A 23,597-nucleotide genomic window follows, 5' to 3' on the forward strand; every position below is an offset into this window, starting at 1 on the left:
TGGTTTTGTGGAGAATAACCAAGTCAAGGACAGAAGGTACATCATTATATTAAAATGCAGATTTACCATTAAAAGGCAAATCCTTCATCTCAAAGGTTGAACAGGATGCAACTTCAGCTTGACTGGTGGGAATTCAGTGTTTTAGGCATCGAAAACATATTCCAACTGAAAACTATTCTTAGGATCTGAATCACTTTTATTTCAATGAATTGGAAAATATGAGTGCATTTTAAGCCCATGTCTTATGAAAAATCATTCTGAGATACTTAAACAACTGTCAGCAAATGGGTTGTCATCCTTTAGAATTTCTCCTCTGCTTAATATATTTTCCCATCCCTTGTTTAATGTATTTTTGGGGAAATGCTTCATCAATGGAGACTATACAAGAGGTGTTACTATTTTGCAGTACTGTTTGCTTCCCTGAATTTTCCTCAATGTGTTTTCCCTATTCCCATGGATTCCCCCCATGGCTTCTATTCTCACATTCTTCATTCTCTCTGGACAGGTATGGCTTTAGCCAAGGTCTGTAAGCTGATACCTATGCCATTTTTATCCTGTTAATGAAAAAATTATTCTTAACACTTGTTAAAGAAAGTAATTATTCTTTACGCAGAGGGGCACTATTGTGATAGGTGCAGGGACAACTGCAGTGGGGTCTTGCAGTGGGGGAGAGAGATTGGGCCCAACGCTGAGTACAGCATGGGCAGAAGGTAATTTATACTCAAGGAGCAGCGTGTGGGTCAGTGGATGAAAAATTACTAACAGGCAACATAGGGATAAGGGGGCTTCTGGCTAAACTGATCTGATACGATTCTTGCTGAAGGCAAACTAGGATGTTTAAACATTACCTGGTGAATGGTGGCAGAGGAGAAACCAGATGTGATTAGAATTAGACTAGATATCAAGGGCCAGGAAATGGAGGGATAGGGTTAAAGGTCTCGCTAAAATTGAATTTTACAAGAAAGTGCAGATTAGCCTAGGAGAAGGTTCAGGAGCCTGATTAAAGTTTCCCTGAACAAAGAACCTTTGTCAGTTTCCCCTTTTGTTCAGGAAAAGAGATATTCTCCTTTCCTTGGAACAATATAAGTTCATTGTTCTCATCAGATCGTCTTATCTATTAAAGACTTTCTGAGTCACCTTTTGGGACTTCATAACAGAGAATATTTGCTGGACGGTACAAGCAGTCAGCCATTTAATTAGGGATATTTCTATGAAAATAAAGAAAAACAAAGATTAATAGTTAGAAACCCAGTTTCTGAGTTCAGAGGGCAGTCAGTAGAGAAGATTTCTAGATGTTAGGTTAGTACTGCTGCAGTTTATTTCTTGTTAAAGAAAAACTCATTTTATTAGATGGTGGAGGATGATGGAGTGAGGATGGCAGTGATAACCTGAGAAATTTTCTGACTTGCAGTTTGAATTGTTCGGTGATGTTACTGGGTATTCTGGTGAATGTTCTGAGTGGCCTACACAGCAGCAGACATGAAAGTTGCCTACACATGATTTGTGATGGTGATTGACTTGGCGTTTATATCAAGTAATCCAGCTTCAGCTTGCAAAATCCTGGAAAAGAGCTGTTTTCATTTTTAGTGGTGCTAAGTCAGGAAGATAGGATAAAAATTGAAATGTTAGTTTCAAGAGTTGTAGCCAGATATTCAAGAAAAGTAGAATTCAGAATCTAGTCCTGTTTACAGGTAAATAACAAAAGCTTACAGATAGTAAACAGGACTAAAATTTAATACCCTCAAAAGTGTGCTATAATTTTGCATTGAAACATTTTTCTCTCTACAGTCACCCTTGTTTCTATCAAATATAATAAATTACAGCAAGACTAATGTATTTGCAAAATATGTCTTGTCTCATTGAACATGGCCTGATTATTTACATAAATGCAAAATAAGTGGTCATTGACTACATAGACCTTTTTTTCTTATTTATTTATTTTTAATTTTTTTATTTTTAGTTTGCTTGGTGGGTACTATTCATAAGGGATCTCAGATCAGACTTTAAAATCCTCTCAAGGATAGGAAGCCAAGCCAGACTTCACCTGCAGTACCTATAGATTTGTGTAACTTCTCTTCTTGAGGTCTCTAAGATGTTCTGACTTTCCTGGGGCTACTAGAAAGTGATATTCCTTACTCACTTGTAATGCTGGAACCCTGTAAGTCAAGTACCTTGGCTTTTCAAGGGACATTGTAAGCATTAGCTTCATAAAGTCCACCTTAGTTTCTTAAAACTCTGTGGTCGTATCTGATTTTATGCATCATTTTCAAGTATAATACTCTAGTCAAAACCTTGGTAATGTAACCAGTGTTTCCACTTATGTCCAGAAAAACAGATTCTGCTTGAACTTATGCAAATAACTATATTGCCATGAAAAATAAGAACACTCAATAAGAGTTTCTGAACTCTGGAAAGATCAGATAGGGAGAAAAAGCAATCGTTCCACCTTTTTTCTCAAAGGCATATTTTACTAAATGGCTACAAATTATAGAAACTTAAAAGAAAAGGAAGGGATTATTTAAGTCTAGAAAATTAAACATTTAAAAATAGCAAAATTTCAAGCAGAAAAGTCATAGAAATTAAAATCGTCTTCATCAGTTCTTTCAGTTTCATATGATTAATTTTTGTTCTGCTTGATCTTGGGCTAACAATTTTATCAGTCCATCAGTTTTTTCAATAGTTGTGGAAATTTTTTCTCACTTCAGTAGCATGGTCTCAAAGTTATCAGAGATTTGTCTTTCATAGTACTGTATATGTCAGAGTTTTTTTTATAAATCTCTTAGGTAAGTTGTCAATTACTATGAACAATATTTGGGCTATCTTAAATAATCAAGAACATGATAAAGGTTGACATAAAGCATGGGAAATTATTTTGCTAAGACACAAAATCTTTGATTTATAGGAAGATTATTTAAAGGGTAAAGAAAGCCCTTTAATTTCTTATTAAGAACAGACCAAAAAAAAATCCAAAAATACTCAGTTACTTAGAGAAAAAACCAAATTGTAGTTTCGTACCAGTGCACTTTTGATATTGTCTTTAGAACTTTTTTCTTTCTTTAAACATAAGTGAATCCATTTAAATTTTAGCTAGCTTGATCACACATAAAATTCCTTTTTCAAGATTTCTTTTCCACAGACCATCTACGACTTTTTTATATCCACTCAATTTTTGTCCTATATTTTTCCTCTTTATTATTCTTGAACAACTGGTCATTCTACTTTAAAGCAAAATTACTCACTTTTAACCTTAGCCAAATCAAATCTTTCATACCTCATATATTTTCTCATAAAAAAAAAAAAAAACATGTCCTAGGCCAATTGTGGTGACTCATGCCTGTAATCTCAGCACTTTGGGAGGCCGAAGTGGGCAGATCACTTGAGGCTAGGCATTCGAGACCAGCCTGGCCAACAATGCGAAACCTGGTCTTTACAAAAAAATACAAAAATTAGCCAGGCGTAGTAGTGTGCATCTGTAATCTCAGCTACTGGGGAGGCTGAGGCACAAGAATCACTTGAACCTAGGAGGCCGGGGTTACAGTGGGCAGAGATCCCACCACTATACCCCAGCCTGGGCAATAGAGAGAGACTCTGTCTCAAAACAAAACAAAAAACCAGAACAAAAGAAAACACATCCTGGTTTCCTTGCCTGCTTTTTATATACAGTTACTTTCTTTCACCCTTATTATTTCTGGTAGTTTTGATTACATATATTGAGAGAAAATTAGGAAGTAGACAATTGCGAATTGTCTTTCCCATACTAGGAGTCTATAGCAAACTAGCAAATGTTATTAATGTAACATTGCAGATTTCTCATAGTCATACACTTCTTCATAGTACAATTCCTCATGTTTATCAATAGACCCAAATATATTTATCTTATCTATGCAATACGAAAACAAGGTGCCAAAAGTTTATGAACTTTAATTTATATTCATTAATGAATGTTCCAGTAGTTTATGTTAGGAATGATCTAGATTTATAATAAATATCTATTACTTAACTTAGCATAACTCTAAAGTTGCAAGTTACCAAGAGATTTTGGAAACTATTTTAAGGTAGACATATTATAATGTTACACAAAGCTACCCATCATCTCAAGCTATTTTCTTGTTATCTATTTTTAACCTGATTTGCCTAGTAAACCCAAACAGAATAAAATGTATATTTATGTTATAGTAATACTGACAATTTAAAAGATGTAGTGTTTTCATTAAACCAATAATACTAAGTTAATCTTATTTATCAATGTTTTACCAAAGTCACATGAAACGGAAACACATTTGGGTTAGTTTTTATGTTTCTGGGAGTTTGAGGAAGATTTAATTTATAATGAGCACTTATTTATCTCTTAGCCAATTTGAACAGAACTTTTAAAAGGGATTCTATTAATTAATTTGGTAATGTTATCTGGATATAGAAGAAAAATATTACATATACATAACATATATACATACACATATAAAAACATACATAAACATATAGACAAATGTAAACAAAAATCTTACCGCTTTCATTCAAAAATTTTAGCCAGCACTCAGTAGAACACAGTAATATATAACTTAGTGGTTTGTATAAAATAGTTGGCTCTCATCTTTTCTCCACTTTACATTTTTATCTGAATTGTATTTCTTACCAAAAAAAATGGGACAAATTGAGGGTATATACTCAATAAGAGCAAAAACTTTTTACCAATAATCATCAAGAAGATTTTTAATATTTTCATTTGCCCCAATATGTAATCTTGTGGAGGCTATGGACTACCTTTTAGGCTGAGGGTACATCTAGCAGCTGTCTGGGTGTCTCCAGAGCCCATCTGAGTGGATGAAAGATCCAATCTATTTCCAATTAGATGGTTTTCTCTTTCAGTCTCAAGTGGTTGTTTTTGAGAGACCCTGAATCCCTTGAGAGCTTCCAGTGGAGCATAGGGGATCTAAAGCCCCAGTGAGTGTAGGGAGCTAAGGAACTGAAGTGTGAAGGGAAAGGTCTGGAAGGAATTGGCAGAGGAATGGAGGCAGAGATGGGTTTGAAGAGGACATATAGAAGGTGGTAAGAGGAAGGGTGAGGAGAGAAGTTGATGGGAAGGGAAAGGACATAGAAGAATGACTCTCAAGAGATCTTAAGTTCCCCAAAGAGACCACAGAAGTTCCAAATTGTCCCCTGCAAAATCATGTTAACAAAAAGCGGATGGACAAAGTTGGCAAAACATATAGTTAGTAAGGGTTTGAGACGAAAGGCATCAGTTGACTTGAGAAGTTCCCAGAGGAAACCAGTATCAAATATAGTGAACAAAGAAACCTCACAGCCAGCCAGGAAGAAAGACTTCTAGCCCAGGGAGTCAGGGACTAATTCCCACTCAGAACAAGAAGCCAGGAAGACTTTCCAGCCCAGGAGGTTTCTTTCAAAAGAAGCTCGCTACCAGAAAGAACTTCTAACACACGTATCTCATCAGATAGTTTTAAAGATTTTCAATGGTCACTATGCCAAATTCCTTAGGGTGATATAGAAGACCTTTCTAATGTCTCCCTCAGGTTCATACTTATTGTCTGTTCTGGATAAGCAATAGCTGTGAGGTCATGTTCAAATTGCTGTTGGAGAGAATGGTAGGAGTCATTGCCCTTTAAAACTAGGAAGATCTCTTTAATTTTCCAATTGAGCAGCCCTGTCCCTGAGTGCCATTCCATTCCTTCAGAACCTCTCTCAGTATTTTCTTGCAAACAGCTCCAGCGAGGTCCAGGCAACTGCCAGCTCCAGTTCTGAGAAAGTATTATTTTGGGGATGTGTATGTTATTATTGGTATTTTTAACAATGCATTGACACAGCAATATGCATTTGAAAAGACTTATCCTAAATACCTGCTTATGTAACAAATTACAGGGCTATTGCTTCAAATAGCCCTGATCTTTCCATCAAAGCAGATACCCACTTACCAAGTTAATTGTTCTTCCATAAAGTACTTCCATGTAAGTGAAGAATGTTAGATTGTTTTCTTTACATAATCTCTCTAAAGAAGAGAATCTTTGCCCTTATTCATATGGTGTGACATAGTCACCTTGAATTCTCTGACTACTTGCAAAATTATGGGAAATTAATCTGTGTTGCAATAAGGGAGAATGACAGGCAATATTTTTAAGAACAATGGACCAAATTTTTATATTTTTGTGCCTGTAGCTTTGTTTATAACAGGTGCTGTCAAAAATTAGTTTTTTCTCAAGTGTGTTAAATTGGGAGCCACGTCTATGTGTACCTTTTATTGTATTTGCATTTCCTACTGTGTATTTTTTCTCATCACTTTAACATTATCAGGTCATTTCAATTAAGATATCTACCATCCATGGGGAAGATGAAATACATTGAGTTTATCTTAATACTGTACTAGACACTGTGTTCTTGCCATTCTTGAGCAAACATCAGTAATGTCTGTGACATGTTACAGTGTATTATAAAGAATGTTTAATATCTATAGCAAGAATGAAATATTGCATTGAAACAGATACATTAAAATTAAAGTTTGCTGCAAATTATTTTGATGAAATTGTATTTCTCTAGCAATCCAGTAGAGTGTTCAAATAATGGGGCAGCAAAAACAAAATGAAACCATGTGATGTAGAATCATGTCATCTGGCTTTTGCATACTACAATTTTATATATGAAGTTTAAAGATAGGTGATAAAATAGAGAAGCTTTGAGAAGCTCCTTCATGCCTGCATCAGATGCTTTTAATTATAGAAGGATCCTTCAATGGAGAAACTTCTGTACTGTGGAATCAGGTTGATTCTTACTTCCATTTTGCAATCTTGCCTGCAGAGAACGCCACAAAGCTGCAGGCACTCTTTCCACTATGGAGCTTGTCCCATCCAGAAGCCCCATCTGTTTTGTGCCTGAAACAAAAGCAGATGGCAGTGCTGACACGAGGCCTGACTCTAAGTCCCAAGGGATCATAGAATGCCTACAGTGAAGGAGGGTAAATTCTGTAAGCTCAGTTGTCCCAGCAAATTTACCTTCACAATGAATTGTTTTCCAGAGTAGAGAAAGCCTATCTCTACGTGGTCATTTGAAGTATATTAGAAGGGAAATTGAACCAACTCTTTTAGGTTTCTCCTAAAAATACCAGACATAGTCTGCCTTTCAAACATGTGTTGACCTAAGAGCAAGTTCTAGGTCATGCAGAGAGTGGACCTCCTGGCCTGGAACAGACATAGTTGGAATCTTTCATTCACTTTAGCTGAATACACCCTACTTAGAGAGTCTTGGACACTTTCTATATTTGTAATGTAAGCTGAAGGTTGATAGAATGTTGTTTGTGTCAAGAGCCATGATTTGTTTTTCTGTATTTTATTTAAGTTCAGTGAATCATTCAATCATAATTTTGTAATTCGGTAATAACTGTTGATGGAGCCCTATAAAATAACAGGGTGCTATCTCTCATCAAATATCATCAAACGTAATTCTTGTAATAAAGCTTATGAGCTAGACAGTCCCATTTTATAGCTGAAGAAAGAGACTTAGAGACTCTAAGTAATTTTGCAAGGTCACAGCAGTAATAAGTGCCCAAGTCAGCATTCAAACTCAAGTTCTCTGAACGTTAAAGCCAAACCACTATTGCAAGCCATATTGCCTGTGATGTCAAGGTGGTTTTGCCATCATTGCTATGGTAACCAGGTCATATGACCCCTAGCATGAACTGTGGGTCTTTCCTCTGAAGACCTTGGAAGAGATTTCAGTCTATTTCTTAACACTTTGTAAGAACAGTTTTGGGAGCATTCTCTATGCTAAAGTTTTGACCTTTTTTAAAAAAGGTAGTTATTTGTGAAGAAAAAATATTGATTGCTAAATTATGAGAAACTGAGCTGCTGAGACTAGACCCTATTTGGGAACATTCAGAAGAAAATTAAAACCAACCTAAAAGAAGAGTGCAATTTCCATTGGAAGTCTTGTCTCCAAACCTCATGAAATAGGACGTAGGTGATATCAGAATGGATACAACTAGGAGGGATATTTATATGTGATGGCAAGAAGCAGCATTCATGCTTATGTAGTGGTGGCAGTTAAACTCCCCAGGGCTGGAATGGGAGTTGTCTTGATTTAAATTGGCCTAATTTTGAATACCAGATTCACAAGTGATGACTGCTTTCATTATAAGGAGACTATCTAGCTTAATATTTTTCTCTATTGCATAAAAATCTAACTAAATTGTCAAAACTTTTGGGGTTATCCAGTCCTATTTTCTTTGCTCATTGTAACTTACTACCACCAGAATTATTAAGGTTACCATATTTTCAAAACAAAAATGGGGATATATGATCAAATGAAAGTTTTTGACTTACGAACATTATTAATTTAAAAATCTCACAAAAGTATAAAACTAAAAACACACGTAAAGAAGTCGTCCATGAATTGACCTCATTCAAAAAATGAAATGCCATGAAATTTTACCTTCTTATTAAACCTAGTCCAAAAAGATTCAACATAGTTTAATGTGCTGCTGACTTATTTCCTTGCTTACAACATATTTAGCTTGATTGTGTCACTTCTCTCCTACATCAGGCAAGTATTTGTAAGTGGAATGCAAACTAACTTTATATTAGCCTTAAGACAACCAGAAAGGCAATGCTTTTTTTTTTTCCTTTCAAGAAATTAAAAACAAAGAATTATTTTCTAAGTATATAATGATTTTTGGTTAATCTTTTGTGATAAGTTAAATTATCAGGTGAAACACATACACTTTGCTTTTGAGTTAATTTTTCATTCAGGTACCTTACAAATTTTAAAACAAAATTTAATTTACCTTCCAAAGGCATTGAGGTGCTCCTTTCCTAGGTATGCAAGAGTATGGAAATTAATACAAAGACTAGGCTATGCACTTGACTAAAATACATCACATCAGCCCAGAAAATGTTAACACACTTGCAAAGGTGAGCTGTTGCACCCTCATCTCCTATTCTAAGAAAAGTAATATTTAACTTCCACATGGAGTGGAAGATAGGAGTGTACTTACTTTCTTGGCTTTATTAAAAGACTTTCAATTATTTTAATATCTTTGAAGCTGAATATCTTGGTTATAGTAAGGAACAATTGTACGGACCTCATTAGAATGTATATCACACACTGTATTTTCAAAGCATGTCTGTCCTTTTGGGGATTAAAAATAAAAGGTAATTTAGCAAAGATAAAATGGACTTAAGCAAGTGTTGTATTCTTTATCTAGTATTTTGCTGACATAGTTCAATAATTATCCCTCACTGTGGCTTTGAAGTAGTTATCTTTCAAATAAAGGAAGGAGAGAGATGAGAGAGGAAAGAGGAGGAAAATAGGGAGAAAGGGTTAGAGAGAGAAATAGAGGGAGGGAGAGGGGAAAGAAGAGGAGAGGGAGAAAGGAGATAGAACAAGGAAGAGGGAGGGAGCATTTTTCACATAGTAGGACAATGAGATATTAAAATCTCAATCATATTCAGTAAAGATACAAGGGTGTCACTTTTGTTTTATTGAAAGATTAAGACACAACTAATTTCACTCCCAAATGTAAATAAAGCTACATTACTGATTTCACATTCTTTCTTATGTGCATTCCTGTACATTTCCTTGAGACATGTGCCCCATATTTGTTTCCTTTGGCTTCAGAAAGGTACCACCTTCATTCCCTATCTTCAGTGAACTTAGAAGTCTAGTTGGAGAGATAAAAAAGATACATAGAGAACAACAGTAAAAGAAAATATGCATTAGTAATCAGAAGACATTTCTTTGAGAATAAAAATTTGATATAACCTTAGACAGCAGAGCAAAATAGAAATTAGAAAAGTGGACTTCATAAATGACAACACTGTTTCCAAACTACATAAATCGATGGCATATTTCCTAGAAGTTGTATTCAACTTCATATTCCAGACTTCTGCAATTACAACTATCTGTATAATCCAAGAAAAAAAATAAGCTAGCTTTCACTTAGCATGATAGTTTATGCACAGGAAATACTGAAAAAAGAATTATTGTTTGGTTGGTCACATGATTTGGCCTTTGTTATGAAATTAAAGAAAACAAATGTATGAGACGGAAAGGTACAAAGGCAAAGATTAAAAAGAACCTCATGTGGGCCAGTTCAGAAGTCAAGTTCAATACCAGGAGAGTGATATTGAGCAACAAGTTCCCCATGATCTTTTCTCTGAAAAGAAAACACCATTTAGCCGAGTGCAAGGCCAGATCAGCTCAGGAGTTAAGTGTGTGTTAGCACTTTTGCCTACCATTAGCGGCCAGGAATCTGTTGGTATTCACTTTTAGAAGTAAAATACTATCTTTTATTATGTCTCAATGGGCAAAACCACAGTCTTTCATGAAGCAGAAAAACTTGTTTCTACTGTAGTATGGATAGTATACTATCTATACTAAAGGAAATATAGATTTTATACTATTTTTAAAAATAGGATTTTTTAAAAGAGTATAAAATAACCTAACCAAGAAATCAGAAATGACCTATAATCCTGTATCAAAAACAACTCAAGTTCAGTTAGATAGATTGCTTAGAACTTGAGCCTGGGCGTAAGGGAGTCCCGATTCTTGATCCTTCTTCCTCTCCCATTGTCTAAGTGAAATTTGACTGGACATAATATCTAAGTCATCCCTCCCATTCCAATTTACCCTTTGTTCAGTTCTCTCAACCCACTTTTTATTATTTTTGTCAGTGAGTCAATCAAATTTCGTAATGATAGTATAAAATAACCTAACAAAGAAATAACAACTGACCCATAATCCTATACCAGAAACAAGCCAATGTATTTCCTTTGAATATTTATATATACACATTTATTGTTACATAGTGGAGATCATGCTGTAATGTGTATAGTTTTGCAGCCCCAGCACGTATCTTCACTCTTCAGTAATGTCTTCTGTATTGTAAGTCTCCATGCTGCTTTATTCTCTTGGCATTTTATTTATGTGCTTTGTCTCTAAACAAAAATATAAACTGTTCGAAGAAAAGACTTTATCTTCCCTTTATTTGTCTTTCCCAGATATTCAGTACATGTATTATTAGTTTGGTGCAAAAGTAATTACGGTTTTTGCCAACGAAAGTAGCAAAAACCACAATTACTTTTGCAGCAACCTAATATTTGTTTTAATTGATTGAATCTATGAGAATCATTAGAATGAGTAGATCACTTTTAACAACTTTCATAATTTTGGAAAGTTAATTTTTTCCAAGAATCCCTCAGCACTCCAGAAGTGGTGGTTCTTTGGAAAAAGCCCAGGTATGGGAAAAATTTATTTTCAGAATAGTGTGCATTCCATAAGATCTGAAAAACCTCTTTTTTAATGCTCCCATAATCAGTTAGGTAAGTCTTGCCTTAGACAAAGCCGTAAGGAAGGAAAAAAAATCATGCCATGCCCTATCTCTAGTGCTCATATCCATCCCCAAGGCACACCTGGAGTTCATTTTTCACATTGCAGCGAAAGAGAGCTTTGGAATAAGCAAATTTCACAATCTTCACTACCAGTGTCCATCTCTGAGAAATCACTCTTCTCTTACCCTCCTTCATTATATATTCCAGTAATTCTCCAAGTCTCAGGAATACAACATGCTTACTTACACAAAGGTCAGGTCTACACCTTTGTGTATGCTGTTTCCTCTGCTTAGAAGACCATTTCTTTCCATGTCCACCAACCAAACCTTCCAGCTTTATTTGGATAATTGATACTTATGCTTCAGGACTCAGCTAAGGCAACACCTTCTTTAGAAAGCCTCCTTAGTACCCACCAAGTGAGGCGATTCCTTCTCAGTGCTCTCTTGACATCTTGTGTTAATCACTGCCACAGTACATATATATATATATATATTTTTTTTTTTTTGAAATGGGGTCTCGCTTTGCTGCCCAGGCTGGAGTGCAGTGGTGCGATCTCAGCTCACTGCAAGCTCCGCCTCCTGGGTTAGCGCCATTCTCCTGCCTCAGCCTCCCGAGTAGCTGGGATTACAGGCGCCTGCCACCATGCCCGGCTAATTTTTTTGTATTTTTAGTAGAGACAGGGTCTCACCATGTTAGCCAGGATAATCTCAATCTGCTGACCTCGTGATCTGCCCTCCTCGGCCTCCCAAAGTGCTGGGATTACAGGCGTGATGGGATTACAGGCGTGAGCCACAGCGCCCGGCCAGTACTTATATTTTTTTTAAATGCCTGCCTGCTTACTTATCTTTCCCTGACCCCACACCATAGGCCCTTTGAAGATAGGTACTGTAGCTGTCCACCACTCTATCCTCGATAGCAGTCTGGCACAGAGCATGTGCTCACTGAATCTTTCTTGGATGAATAAACAATTGCCTCTTTCCTTGCCTCTTTCCACCTGTGCTGTGTGTCACAGTACAGTATCCTTGGGTACCCCCACATATTCACCACACTGGCGCCCCATGAAGGCACCTACAATACCGAAGGTTCTCATCTTCCGTAACTTTCTTGTTTCCATGAGGATGTTTTGAGCTCTACTCTGAGTTTTGCCTCCCCAGTTTGTCAGTCTGATCTACTTTTCCAGTCAAAGGTGCTAATGTTCCAGATGTCATAGTCCTATAGCCTCTGATTGTAAACTAGAGCCTTTTTAGAAGAGAATTTCTTAGTCCAAAAGAGAGGCAATAATGGCAGGACTTTTAATATTTCTACTGAAGGGGGACACTATACATAGGGATTTGCTGCTTTCCTCAAATGCTCCTGCATTAGTGGTGGCCAACTTCTCTTATGTAGGTCAACATCAGAGTTAAGTGTTGTTTGATATCGGAATGCTTGCTTTTAAGAATCTCTGTGATCTCTTCGTGAAAGACTTGTTCGTGTAAGAATAGTAATATTGCTTTTTATGGAAACTTTTGGGATAAAATCACTAATATAAGTTACAGAGAAACAAAGGTTATTTTTACATGGCTCACATTTAATGCAGATGTTAACTACTTCTGCACTGTTAATAGATTTGTGCAAAGACTTTACATAAATAAAAGAGAAATTAAAACCTATTTGAACTAGTATTTGATAAGCAAACGGTAGAGAGAATACTGGTAGACATCTGGAGATAAAATGAATTTTACTATCAAAGAAATAAGTTAATTCGTCTGGGCTATAGAGGTGATTTACATCTAGGTAAATTAGGGCAAATTCCTTATCCTTCTCCATTCAAGAAGAACTCTCTCCAGAGATTACTCAAAGAAAGGGCAGACACATGACTTGGTCTAGCTTCAGAAGAAGATAAAATGCTTCTTGTTTCTATGGAAATGAACACTGGTCATTTTGTGTTTTCCCTTCCTTTTTATTTCTTTCATTTTTTTCTCTTGGGTCAGATTTCTGCAGCATACTGTGTAGTGTCTAATGACTTTACCACCAATGAATCATTAACTATAGGGCAGGTAAGACCTTTAGCAATAATGTAAGCCACACCTTTTATTTTGGAGATGAGGGTGCTGGCATTCAGAAAAGCCAAACACCACGTCCTCTGTCACCCGGCGGTATAGTAGCAGAACTGGAACTTGAAACCAGGAGTCTTGGCCCTGTGCCCTGTGTTCTTTCCACCATATTACAAACATTTGCTGGGAAATGTCGAATAATCTTCGATGGATAAGTGAATAAACAGTATCATTCAAGCATTTTATTTATAATATATTTTAATAGAAATAATAGCCAATTATTTCTGAGCACTATTCTAAATACTTATCATATATCCACACATTCAATCTTCTCAATGCCTATATAATTCTTATTTTAACCAATAATAAAACTGACACACAGGGAACTTAAGACCCTTGCACATCTTGTCAGTGTTGAGTTTGGGACTCTAAGCAAGGCAGCAGATTCTTGGCTCTGTGTACATAACCATTACATTATAGTATCTATCATTAATATATACATATAAAAATTATCCAAATATATGGGCAGTTGTGTTAAGAATGTGGAGTCAGACACACGAATCAAGTGATTGTCTGTGCCACTTAGTAGCAGTATAACATTTCTTTCATTGTATCCTTTCTCTTGGTCCCAATGTCCTTATTGGTGACTTGAGGCTACTCCAGTATAGCACTTCTTCATAGAGTGATTGAAAGAGTTGCCTAAGATAATGCGAATAGAATTCTTATGTCTTAGAACTGATTCTGCCACATGTATTAAAAATTTCCAACCAAGTCCCAGTTAATTGATATGTTGGAGTTCTCTTTTAAACTTATTTTATATTCCGGATGGCTAGAGTTTTTATTTTATTTCAGCAACACAGAAATCTTGTTTTTTTTAATCCTCTTCTTTGAAAAACATGTGAACTACACCATGGCCTTTTTCTAGCTTACTAATGTGACAAAATAAATTGAATTTATTACTTATTTAGGGCATTTTAATGCTTTAAAGTCTTCATTTTGAGAATGACTTTTGATTCTTCTTTTAAAAAATAAATACCTTGTACAAACTAGGTATTTCTCATTATTTTCTCATTTCCACTAAATATGAAGTTCTAGTGTGGAAAATAAATATAAGCAATATTTTCATTTAATCCTAGTTTGTGTATATACTTGACCCTGGTAATAAAACAAAGATATATAAGTTAGAAAATAAATATGAGGAAAAATCTGATTAAAAAAAGAAACAATATTCCTTTGGAAATGTCACCATCTACTAAACACAGGAAGACTTTCTTTTCAGTGATAAAAAACAACTAACCATCTAAAACTTTCCAATATCTTTGCAGTGTCTGCCTCATGGAAAATCAATGAAATCTGAACTGCAATTGTCTTGGACAAAAGCTGTGTTGTCGAATTATCTTGCAGTCACAGAAAGTGTCTGAATGCCAACCTAATACATAGAAGGAACAAATATTGTACTTGCTCTCCTATAATTTCAAACCATCATCGAGTAATTTTTTTCTCTGCACTATTGTCTGTGACATTAATGTCTCCATCCTCTCTTATCACTTTAATTTTTTTTAATCTTCTCTCTGAGAGTTTAGTTTTCTACTCTAGAGCTATTGAAAGCTCTGCATTGAGTGGGAGTAATTTTTAAAGCTACAGAATAGTAACCTGAAACTAAATAAGGGCTTTCAAACCCAAAATTTTTTTTTTCTCTTCAGCATTAGTGCTGCTGGAGAGATAATGTGATGAGATGCTTTATGGCCGTGAGGTAGCATCATGACCTGTAATTCCAATGATTCACCTTGGAAAAATTTACCTACTAGAAACTGCCTCAGCTGACATTTTTCTTATGCTGCATCAAGAACCTGAAATACTGCAGGGACTTCCTAACTGAGCTCTTTCCTTTAGAACCACCTTTACTTCCTAAATCATTTTCCACAGTGCAATGAGAGTGAGAACTTTTGAAAGTAAATCATGTCATTCGCTTGCTTAAAACCCATCAGTGGATTTGTATTGAAGGATAATTAAGTCCAACTCCTTAATAAGGCTTTCATGGCCTTTACTGAAGAGGCCCTGCTGCCTTCTGTAGCCTCAAATCCTATTACTCCCTTCAGGTCCCTGAGCATCTTATGCTGGCTTTTGCCTGCAGGCCATGATACATGCAAATTCTTTTTTCTGGCACTCCCTAAGTCCCCTTGTCTGTTGACTAGCTTACTGCACATGCTTGGTGTACAGTGAAAATGAAAAAGAAACATATTTGGGGGAAATATTATATTAGAATAAGCAGATTGAAAAAGAGATGTTGTTGTTTCTTTTCTGTATCAGCCTCAAATTTCTACATATGCCTCTTTTCATTTGAGTTCCTACTCTTCTCGGGCACTTTGATCTGTCTCCTACTTGTCCTGGTCTCAGCAAACTCGTCTCTAAAAAGTAACCTATAATTAGTTATATATATCTTAAGGTGAATTTACTCAGCTAATAAATATTATGGAATGTTTATTATACATCAGGCTTTTTCTAGGCACAAGGAAACTATCAGTGAACAAAACAGGAAAGATGTCAGCTTTCAACAAGCACACACTCTAGCAGAGGACACAGAAAGGAGCAATTAAATGATAAAATAAGATCATTTCTAATAGAAATCATTTGTAGGAAGAAGATAAAAGGTCTATGCAATAGAATGATTGCAAGGAAGACTGGTTTAGGTCTTGTGGGTCAAATATTTCTTTGAAGCTCTGTCCTCGGTGACCAGAAAGTAGTCTTGGCAGAAGAAAGCATTTCAGGCAGAGGGGACAGCTGATGCAATGATCATAAGGTAGAAATTAACTTGGTTTCTTCAAGGAATAGGAAGAAAGGTTAAAAAAAATAGTTGGAGCAGAGTTCATGAGAAGGGTGATAGGAGACAGTTCTGAGGACTCCTCTAGAAATGGGCTAAGCAGGGCCTTTCAAGCCTGGCAAGAGGCATCTGTTATATTCCTAGTGCAAGTGGAAACCAGGGGAGGGTTTTGGGTGTAGGGATGACGTTGTCTCATTTAAATTGTACAAATAAACTCTGGCTTCCGTGTGGAGAATAGATTGAAGAACAACAGTGTACACAGGGATATGAGCTAGGAACCAAAGTCATCTACTCTTAATGATGTCAGTTCAGTTCAATGAAGCACTCACATAGGAAAGCATTGAAAACAGCATGTTAGCATCTTGTCATATTCTTACTTTAAGACTTGTCTTTATTGGGACATAAAGGTGATTTCTACACTTAAAGGAATTTCAGAATTTTTGTAGGAGGTTTTTGGGGAAAAGAAGAAGTTGAATCAGTATACGAGTATGTGTCATTGCTAGGCAGTTGCTTTAGTGGAGAGGACGACATTGGAAAAGGGGGTCTACAAGTGAGATAAGTTTTAATCATAAAGAACATTTCATGGGAGCCAAACTGGCTTCCCTGAAATCGCTCCCCTAGGATTCTTGAAAGGACTGGACTTGGACTCAGAAGATCTGAGTTTCAACCTTGGAATCATCCTTTTAGTAGGTTTACCTTCTCTGAGCTTCTAGGTTTGCTCATCTATTAAACAAAAGGGCTTCATCATAAGATCTTTATCAATTGTACAAATAATCCATTAATGACTCTATTAGTTATAATGATATCCTTTCTGACATCCAGGCATCTCCAGTGAAACTTTATACATTGTATTTTCATAGAAAAATAGAGCTGAAAATTACTTAATTATTATGTAAACATTTGTTTATATACTCATAGTTGCTCATTTTATAGATAAGAAAACCAAATAAACTAGCCATGAACTAATGAATTAGCCATGAACTAAGGAACTTTTTCCATTAATGTGAGCTGCACACTGCAACTCAGCTCACATGATTCCTGATTAAGTGTTCTTTCATTATTACTTGTAGTCATAACTTCAAGGAAGTTCTGTCCGCAGGATAATTACAATATTTCTTATATTAATTCTTTGTATTTCCTACATAGAAGCATCTATGAGCTGGTGAGTTTGGGAAGCAAATAAACTCTTCTATAATCCCTTACAAAATAGTATAATTTTCCCATACAAATAATGTACAAAAGTGTATTTCTCAGACTATAATTAGTTGGATACTTGGGCCAACTGCAGGTACAAAATGTGGACCTTTTAATGGAGCTTTAAATTCCAGAACATCCAAAAACCTTATTTATTTTGTTCTGATGCATAGAGAAAAATATGAGTAAGAAATTCATTCTATTTGTTATGTTAATTTTAAAATAATAGGAAAAGATGGATAGAAGTGTACATTTTATAAACTTTTTTTTTGTAAAAATGGGAATTAGACAACTTCAACAGAGGGGTTAGCAGCTAGCCAAACTCGATGAAGATCTGTTGTTTAAAAACCAACACTAGCCTTCTTTAAAATTTTGTCTTTTGTCCAGATACATTATCAGCACCCTCTTTTATTCACTGTAATCTCCAAATGAGCCCCAAGAGATGAATAAATCATTTTGTTGCTGCTAAAGATCTCTGAGAAATCTTTTTGATGACATAAATAAGTAAAGACAGCTGCACATTATTAAGTAAATAGATAATGCTTTTAAAAAACTTTCTCTTTCAAATAATCAGAAGTAAAAGTCCACATCAAAGTGGGATTTCAAAGGTGTAGAAACAAGAGTGGAGCTAAAAATTATACCAAGCTTAAAACAAAAATAAATGAGCCTAACTGGGGAGCAATTAGTGTCAACTTAAAGAGTAGAAATTTTCCACAATTTCTCAGTTCTGGGATGAGATCCCCGCCTCTTTTCTCAAAGCATGCCCACCTTTCTACTTGCAGCTCATGGTAATATCCCATGAGATTTAATCAAGAGAGAGCCTTGGGAACCACAGCCAAAATTTCCATTTGATTCCAAAAGGAAAAAGATGGGAAAATTATAAAGATTACATGGAAGTGGGAGACATTCTGAGAAAAAAGAAAAACTCAGATCAAATTCTTATTGGATTGTTCCTTTAGAGTTGGTCACATTGAGATAAATAGAATGATTGTATTCATTTAGTATGTAGGGAGAAAGGGGAGTGACTATGAAATTCCTCTCTTGTTCTGAAATTGAGGCAGTAGTTAAGAGCCTACCAACAAAAAAAAAAGCCCAGGACCAGACTGATTCACAGCCAAATTCTACCAGAGTTACAAAGAGGAGCTGGTACCATTCCTTCTGAAATTATTCCAAACAATAGAAAAAGAGGGACTCCTCCCTAATTCATTTTATGAGGCCAGCATCATCCTGATACCAAAACCTGGCAGAGACCCAGCCAAAAAAGGGAAATTTCATGCCAATATCCCTGATGAACATCAATGCTAAAATCCTCAATAAAATACTGCCAAACCGAATCCAGCAGCACATCAAAAAGCTTATCTACCACAATCAAGTCAGCTTCATCCCTGGGATGCAAGGCTAGTTCAGCATATGCAAATCAATAAATGTAATCCATCACTTAAACAGAACCAATGACAAAAACCACGTGATTATCTCAATAGATGCAGAAAAGGTCTTCAATAAAATTAAACACCTCTTCATGCTAAAAACTCTCAAAAACTAGGTACTGATGGAACGTATCTCAAAACAATAAGAGCTATTTATAACAAATCCACAGCCAATATCATACTGAATGGGCAAAAGCTGGAAGCATTCCCTTTGAAAACTGGCACAAGATAAGGATGCCCTCTCTCACCACTCCCATTCAACATGGTATTGGAAGTTCTGGCCAGGGCAATCAGGCAAGAGAAAGAAATAAAGCGGCCGGGCGCAGTGGCTCACGCTTGTAATCCCAGCACTTTGGGAGGCCGAGGCGGGCGGATCACGAGGTCAGGAGATCGAGACCACGGTGAAACCCTGTCTATACTAAAAATACAAAAAATTAGCCGGGCGTGGTGGCGGGCGCCTGTAGTCCCAGCTACTCGGAGAGGCTGAGGCAGGAGAATGGCATGAACCCGGGAGGCGGAGCTTGCAGTGAGCCAAGATCGCGCCACTGCACTCCAGCCTGGGCGACAGAGCGAGACTCCGTCTCAAAAAAAAAAAGAAAGAAAGAAAGAAAGAAAGCGTATTCAAATAGGAAGAGAGGAAGTCAAATTGTTTCTGTTTGCAGATGACATTATTGTGTATTTAGAAAATCCCACTGTCTCAGTCCCAAATCTCCTTAAGCTAATAAGCAACTTCAGCATAGTCTCAGGATACAAAATCAGTGTGCAAAAATCACAAGCATTGCTATACACCAATAATAGACAAACAGAGAGCCAAATCATGAGTGAACTCCCATTCACAGTGGCTACAAAAAAGAATAAAGTACCTAGGAATATAACTTACAATGCATGTAAAGGACCTCTTCAAGGAGAACTACAAACCACCACTCAAGGAAATAAGAGAGGACACAAACAAATGGAAAAACATTCCATGCTCATGAATAGGAAGAATCAATATTGTGAAAATGGCCAAACTGCCCAAAGTAATTTATAGATTCAATGCTGTTCCCATCAAGCTACCACTGACTTTCTTCACAGAATTGGAGAAAACTACTTTAAAGTTCATATGGAACCAAAAAAGAGCCCACATTGCCAAGACAATCCTCAGCAAAAAGAGCAAAGCTAGAGACATCACGCTACCTGACTTCAAACTATACTACAGGCTACAGTAACCAAAACACCGTGGTACTGGTATCAAAACAGATATATAGAGCAACAGAACAGAACAGAGGCCTCAGAAATAATGGCACACATCTACAACCATCGAATCTTTGACAAACCTGACAAAAACAAGCAATGGAGAAAGGATTCCCTATTTAATAAATGGTGCTGGGAAAACTGGCTAGCCATATGCAGAAAACTGAAACTGGACCCTTTCCTTACACCTTATACAAAAATTAACTCAAGATGGATTAAAGACTTAAATGTAAGACATAAAAACATAAAAACCCTAGAAGAAAACCTAGGCAATACCATTCAGGACATAAGCATGGGCAAAGACCTCATGACTAAAACACCAAAAGCAATGGCAACAAAAGCCAAAATTGACAAATGGGATCTAATTAAACTAAAGGGCTTCTGCACAGCAAAAGAAACTATCATCAAAGTGAACAGGCAACCTATAGAATGGGAGAAAATTTTTGCAATCTATCCATCTGACAAAGAGCTAATATCTGGAAACTATAAGGAACTTAACCAAATTTACAAGAAAAAAAAAAAACATCAAAAGGTGGGCAAAGGATATGAGCAGACACTTCTCAAAAGAAGACATTTAATGAGGCCAACAAACGTGAAAAAAACCTCGTCATCACTGGTCATTAGAGAAATGCAAATAAAAACCACAATGAGATAACATCTCATGCCAGTTAGAGTAGCAATCATTAAAAAGTCAGGAAACAACAGATGCTGGAGAGGATGTGGAGAAATAGGAATGCTTTTACACTGTTGGTGGGAGTGTAAATTAGTTCAACCATTGTGGAAGACAGTGTGGTGATTCTGCAAGGATCTAGAACCAGAAATACCACTTGACCCAGCAATTCCATTACTGGGTATACACCCAAAGGATTATAAATCATTCTGCTGTAAAGACACATGCACACATATGTTTATTGCAGTACTGTTCACAGTAGCAAAGGTTTGGAACCAACCCAAATGCCTATCCATAATAGACTGGATAAAGAAAATGTGGCACATATACACCCTGGAATACTATGCAGCCATAAAAATGGATGAGTTCATGTCCTTTGGATAAAGCTGGAAACCACCATTTTCAGCAAACTAACACAGGAACAGAAAACCAAACACTCACTCAAAAGTGAGAGTTGGACAACAAGAACACATGGACACAGGGAGGGGAACATCACACACCAGGGCCTGTTGGTGGGTGGTGGGCTAGGAGATGGATAGCATTAGGAGAAATACCTAATGTAGTTGATGGGTTTATGGGTGCAGCAAACCACATCGCACATGTATAACTATGTAACAAACCTGCACGTTCTGCACATGTACCCCAGAACTTAAAAGAATAATTAAAGAAAAAAAAAAGAAATTCATCACTTGGAATTCCTAGTGATCCTACTAACAGCATTTTTACTCTCTGTAAATATTGTAAACTTTTTGTGTTTGCAACACACTTTCAAGTATTAGGGTTGCTTTGTCACATGTTAAAAATGCAAATACAAACAAGTGCCTTAGATATAAGTGTCTGAGCTAAACAAGTCCACAAGAATTAAGGCATGTGTCTGCTACAGTACATAATACCTCCCAGTTCTGTGAAAAACCAGAGTTATCACACTATTGAGTTTGTTGTCTTCTGCCCTACCCACTTTAGGAAGAACTGTTTCTTCTTCTGATTTTACCCCTTTATATCCTTGTTAGATAAATATCTTGGCAGGTTCGGTTGACACACAGTGTACTTGTGACATAAACGTAACTTAGTGCCTGTCTCTCACCTGGTACTTGAGCATACTTTCAATGCTATACTTCATCATGCAACCTGCTACTAGCTTCAGTATTCTGAGAACCATTGCCATTGAAATAAATGGTAGTTGTGGCAATAATAAACTTTCCAAATTAATGATAATTTGTTGACAGCTCTTTGAGATTTCTTTCTTCATGTTGGGGCACACTGGATGAGAATTACTGTTCTCAACCTGTTTTAGTAACTCTTTGGGCACATACATGTGCCTTAAAGAGCAGTGATTGCTTCTCTTACCAATTTCCTACTCTCATGATCTTGCCTACTCTACCTCATGTCAAACTCTGAAAATGAATTGACTTTTGGCAACTCAATCTGAAATTCTTATCAGTCTCATTTAGGGGATTTGTCTACTGCCATCAATAAGAAAAGGTCAACCTATGTCTGAGGCAGGTGTTTGGAGGGAGCATTGTAATGTGTGAATAGGTGTTCACATCATATTTAGGAAATATTTCAATGCCATTAAATTAGTTGTAAGAAACAATATTTTTTGTAGTGCTCTTCAGTATGCAATTATATTCCCAGAATATAGAGAATATATAAGAATATTCATGTTTGTGTGTATTTGTATGAGTGTTGGCCTAGGTATATGAACGAACCCTAGAAAGATTAGTGTATATTTATAGAACAGATAATTATCTTAACTTTTGAAATATTATTAACTCATGGCAAGCTTTACTTTTGGCTGAAACTGAATCATAAAACTTGATCCTGTATTAAGGATTTGTAATGGATTGTTACAAAAGGAAATGTTGGGAATTGGGATATGAGTGAGATCAAAATACTTATCTACATTTCTCTATGCATGTGGCAATTCTTCTGTAGCTTTGTAATACTTTTTGCATATTTTATGTCCTTGATCATCTTACATGGTATCCCATGTAGCTCCAAATGTTGAATATAAAATTCTAACTTGCCTCTCCACCCACATCAGTTTCACAATTACTAGCACCTATCTCTGCCTTCCTTGTGCTCCTTCACTTAGAGTAAGAATCTATTCCCTGGAATATACATCCGTTTGGTAACTGAAGTCTCTTCTTTTTCTGTTTTCAAGGATGGGAGGAACAGTTTTATTGGACACCAACTGGGCGGGGTAGTGGAAGTGCCAAACAGCAAAGATCAGCGGGTCAAGTCAGCCAGAGCCATTCAAATCACCTACTACCTCCAGACCTATGGCTCTGCCACCCAAGACCTCATAGGGGAGAAGTGGGAGAATGAGTTCTGTAAGCTTATAAGGAAGCTCCAGGAGGAGCATCAAGAACTCCAGCTCTACTCTTTAGCATCCTTTAGCCTCTGGAGAGACTTTCATAAGACCAGTATCCTGGCCAGAAGCAAGGTCCTGGTGAGCCTCGTGCTGATCCTGACCACAGCCACCCTCTCCAGCTCCATGAAGGACTGCTTGCGCAGTAAGCCCTTCCTGGGCCTCCTGGGGGTGCTCACAGTATGCATCTCCATCATCACAGCAGCAGGGATCTTCTTCATCACCGATGGAAAGTACAACTCCACCCTGCTGGGAATCCCGTTCTTCGCCATGGGTAACTATCCATCCTTGTGGTAATCGGATTCTTACCGGTTTGGGGCAAGGTAGTATATTTCTTGAACTCTCAGGTGGAAATCTGTTTTAATTTTGCATTGGGGTGTCTATGTCGTTACATAAAATTTTACTTGGGGTTGTGTCTTTCACCTTATTGGGCCTTTCAGGAAATTATGGGATGAGCAAACCATCTTCTCATTTAATTTAATGCTGCCAAATGTTTTTAAGTTATACAACATTGGAAT

The 23,597-nt window shown here is 36.6% G+C and overlaps 1 protein-coding gene across 1 annotated transcript in view; it reads left to right on the forward strand.

Annotated features, from left to right (window-relative positions):
• PTCHD4 (patched domain containing 4) overlaps nt 1-23,376 on the forward strand; it is a 61,974-nt gene extending 38,598 nt beyond the window's left edge. Inside the window, exon 3 of the mRNA XM_030802291.1 lies at nt 22,873-23,376. Coding sequence (XP_030658151.1) covers nt 22,873-23,376 — 504 coding nt within the window. The remainder of the gene's footprint in view (nt 1-22,872) is intronic.
• Nucleotides 23,377-23,597: the final 221 nt, after the last annotated feature.

This window comes from Nomascus leucogenys, chromosome 22a, assembly GCF_006542625.1.
Source record: "Nomascus leucogenys isolate Asia chromosome 22a, Asia_NLE_v1, whole genome shotgun sequence".
NCBI lineage: Eukaryota > Metazoa > Chordata > Mammalia > Primates > Hylobatidae > Nomascus > Nomascus leucogenys.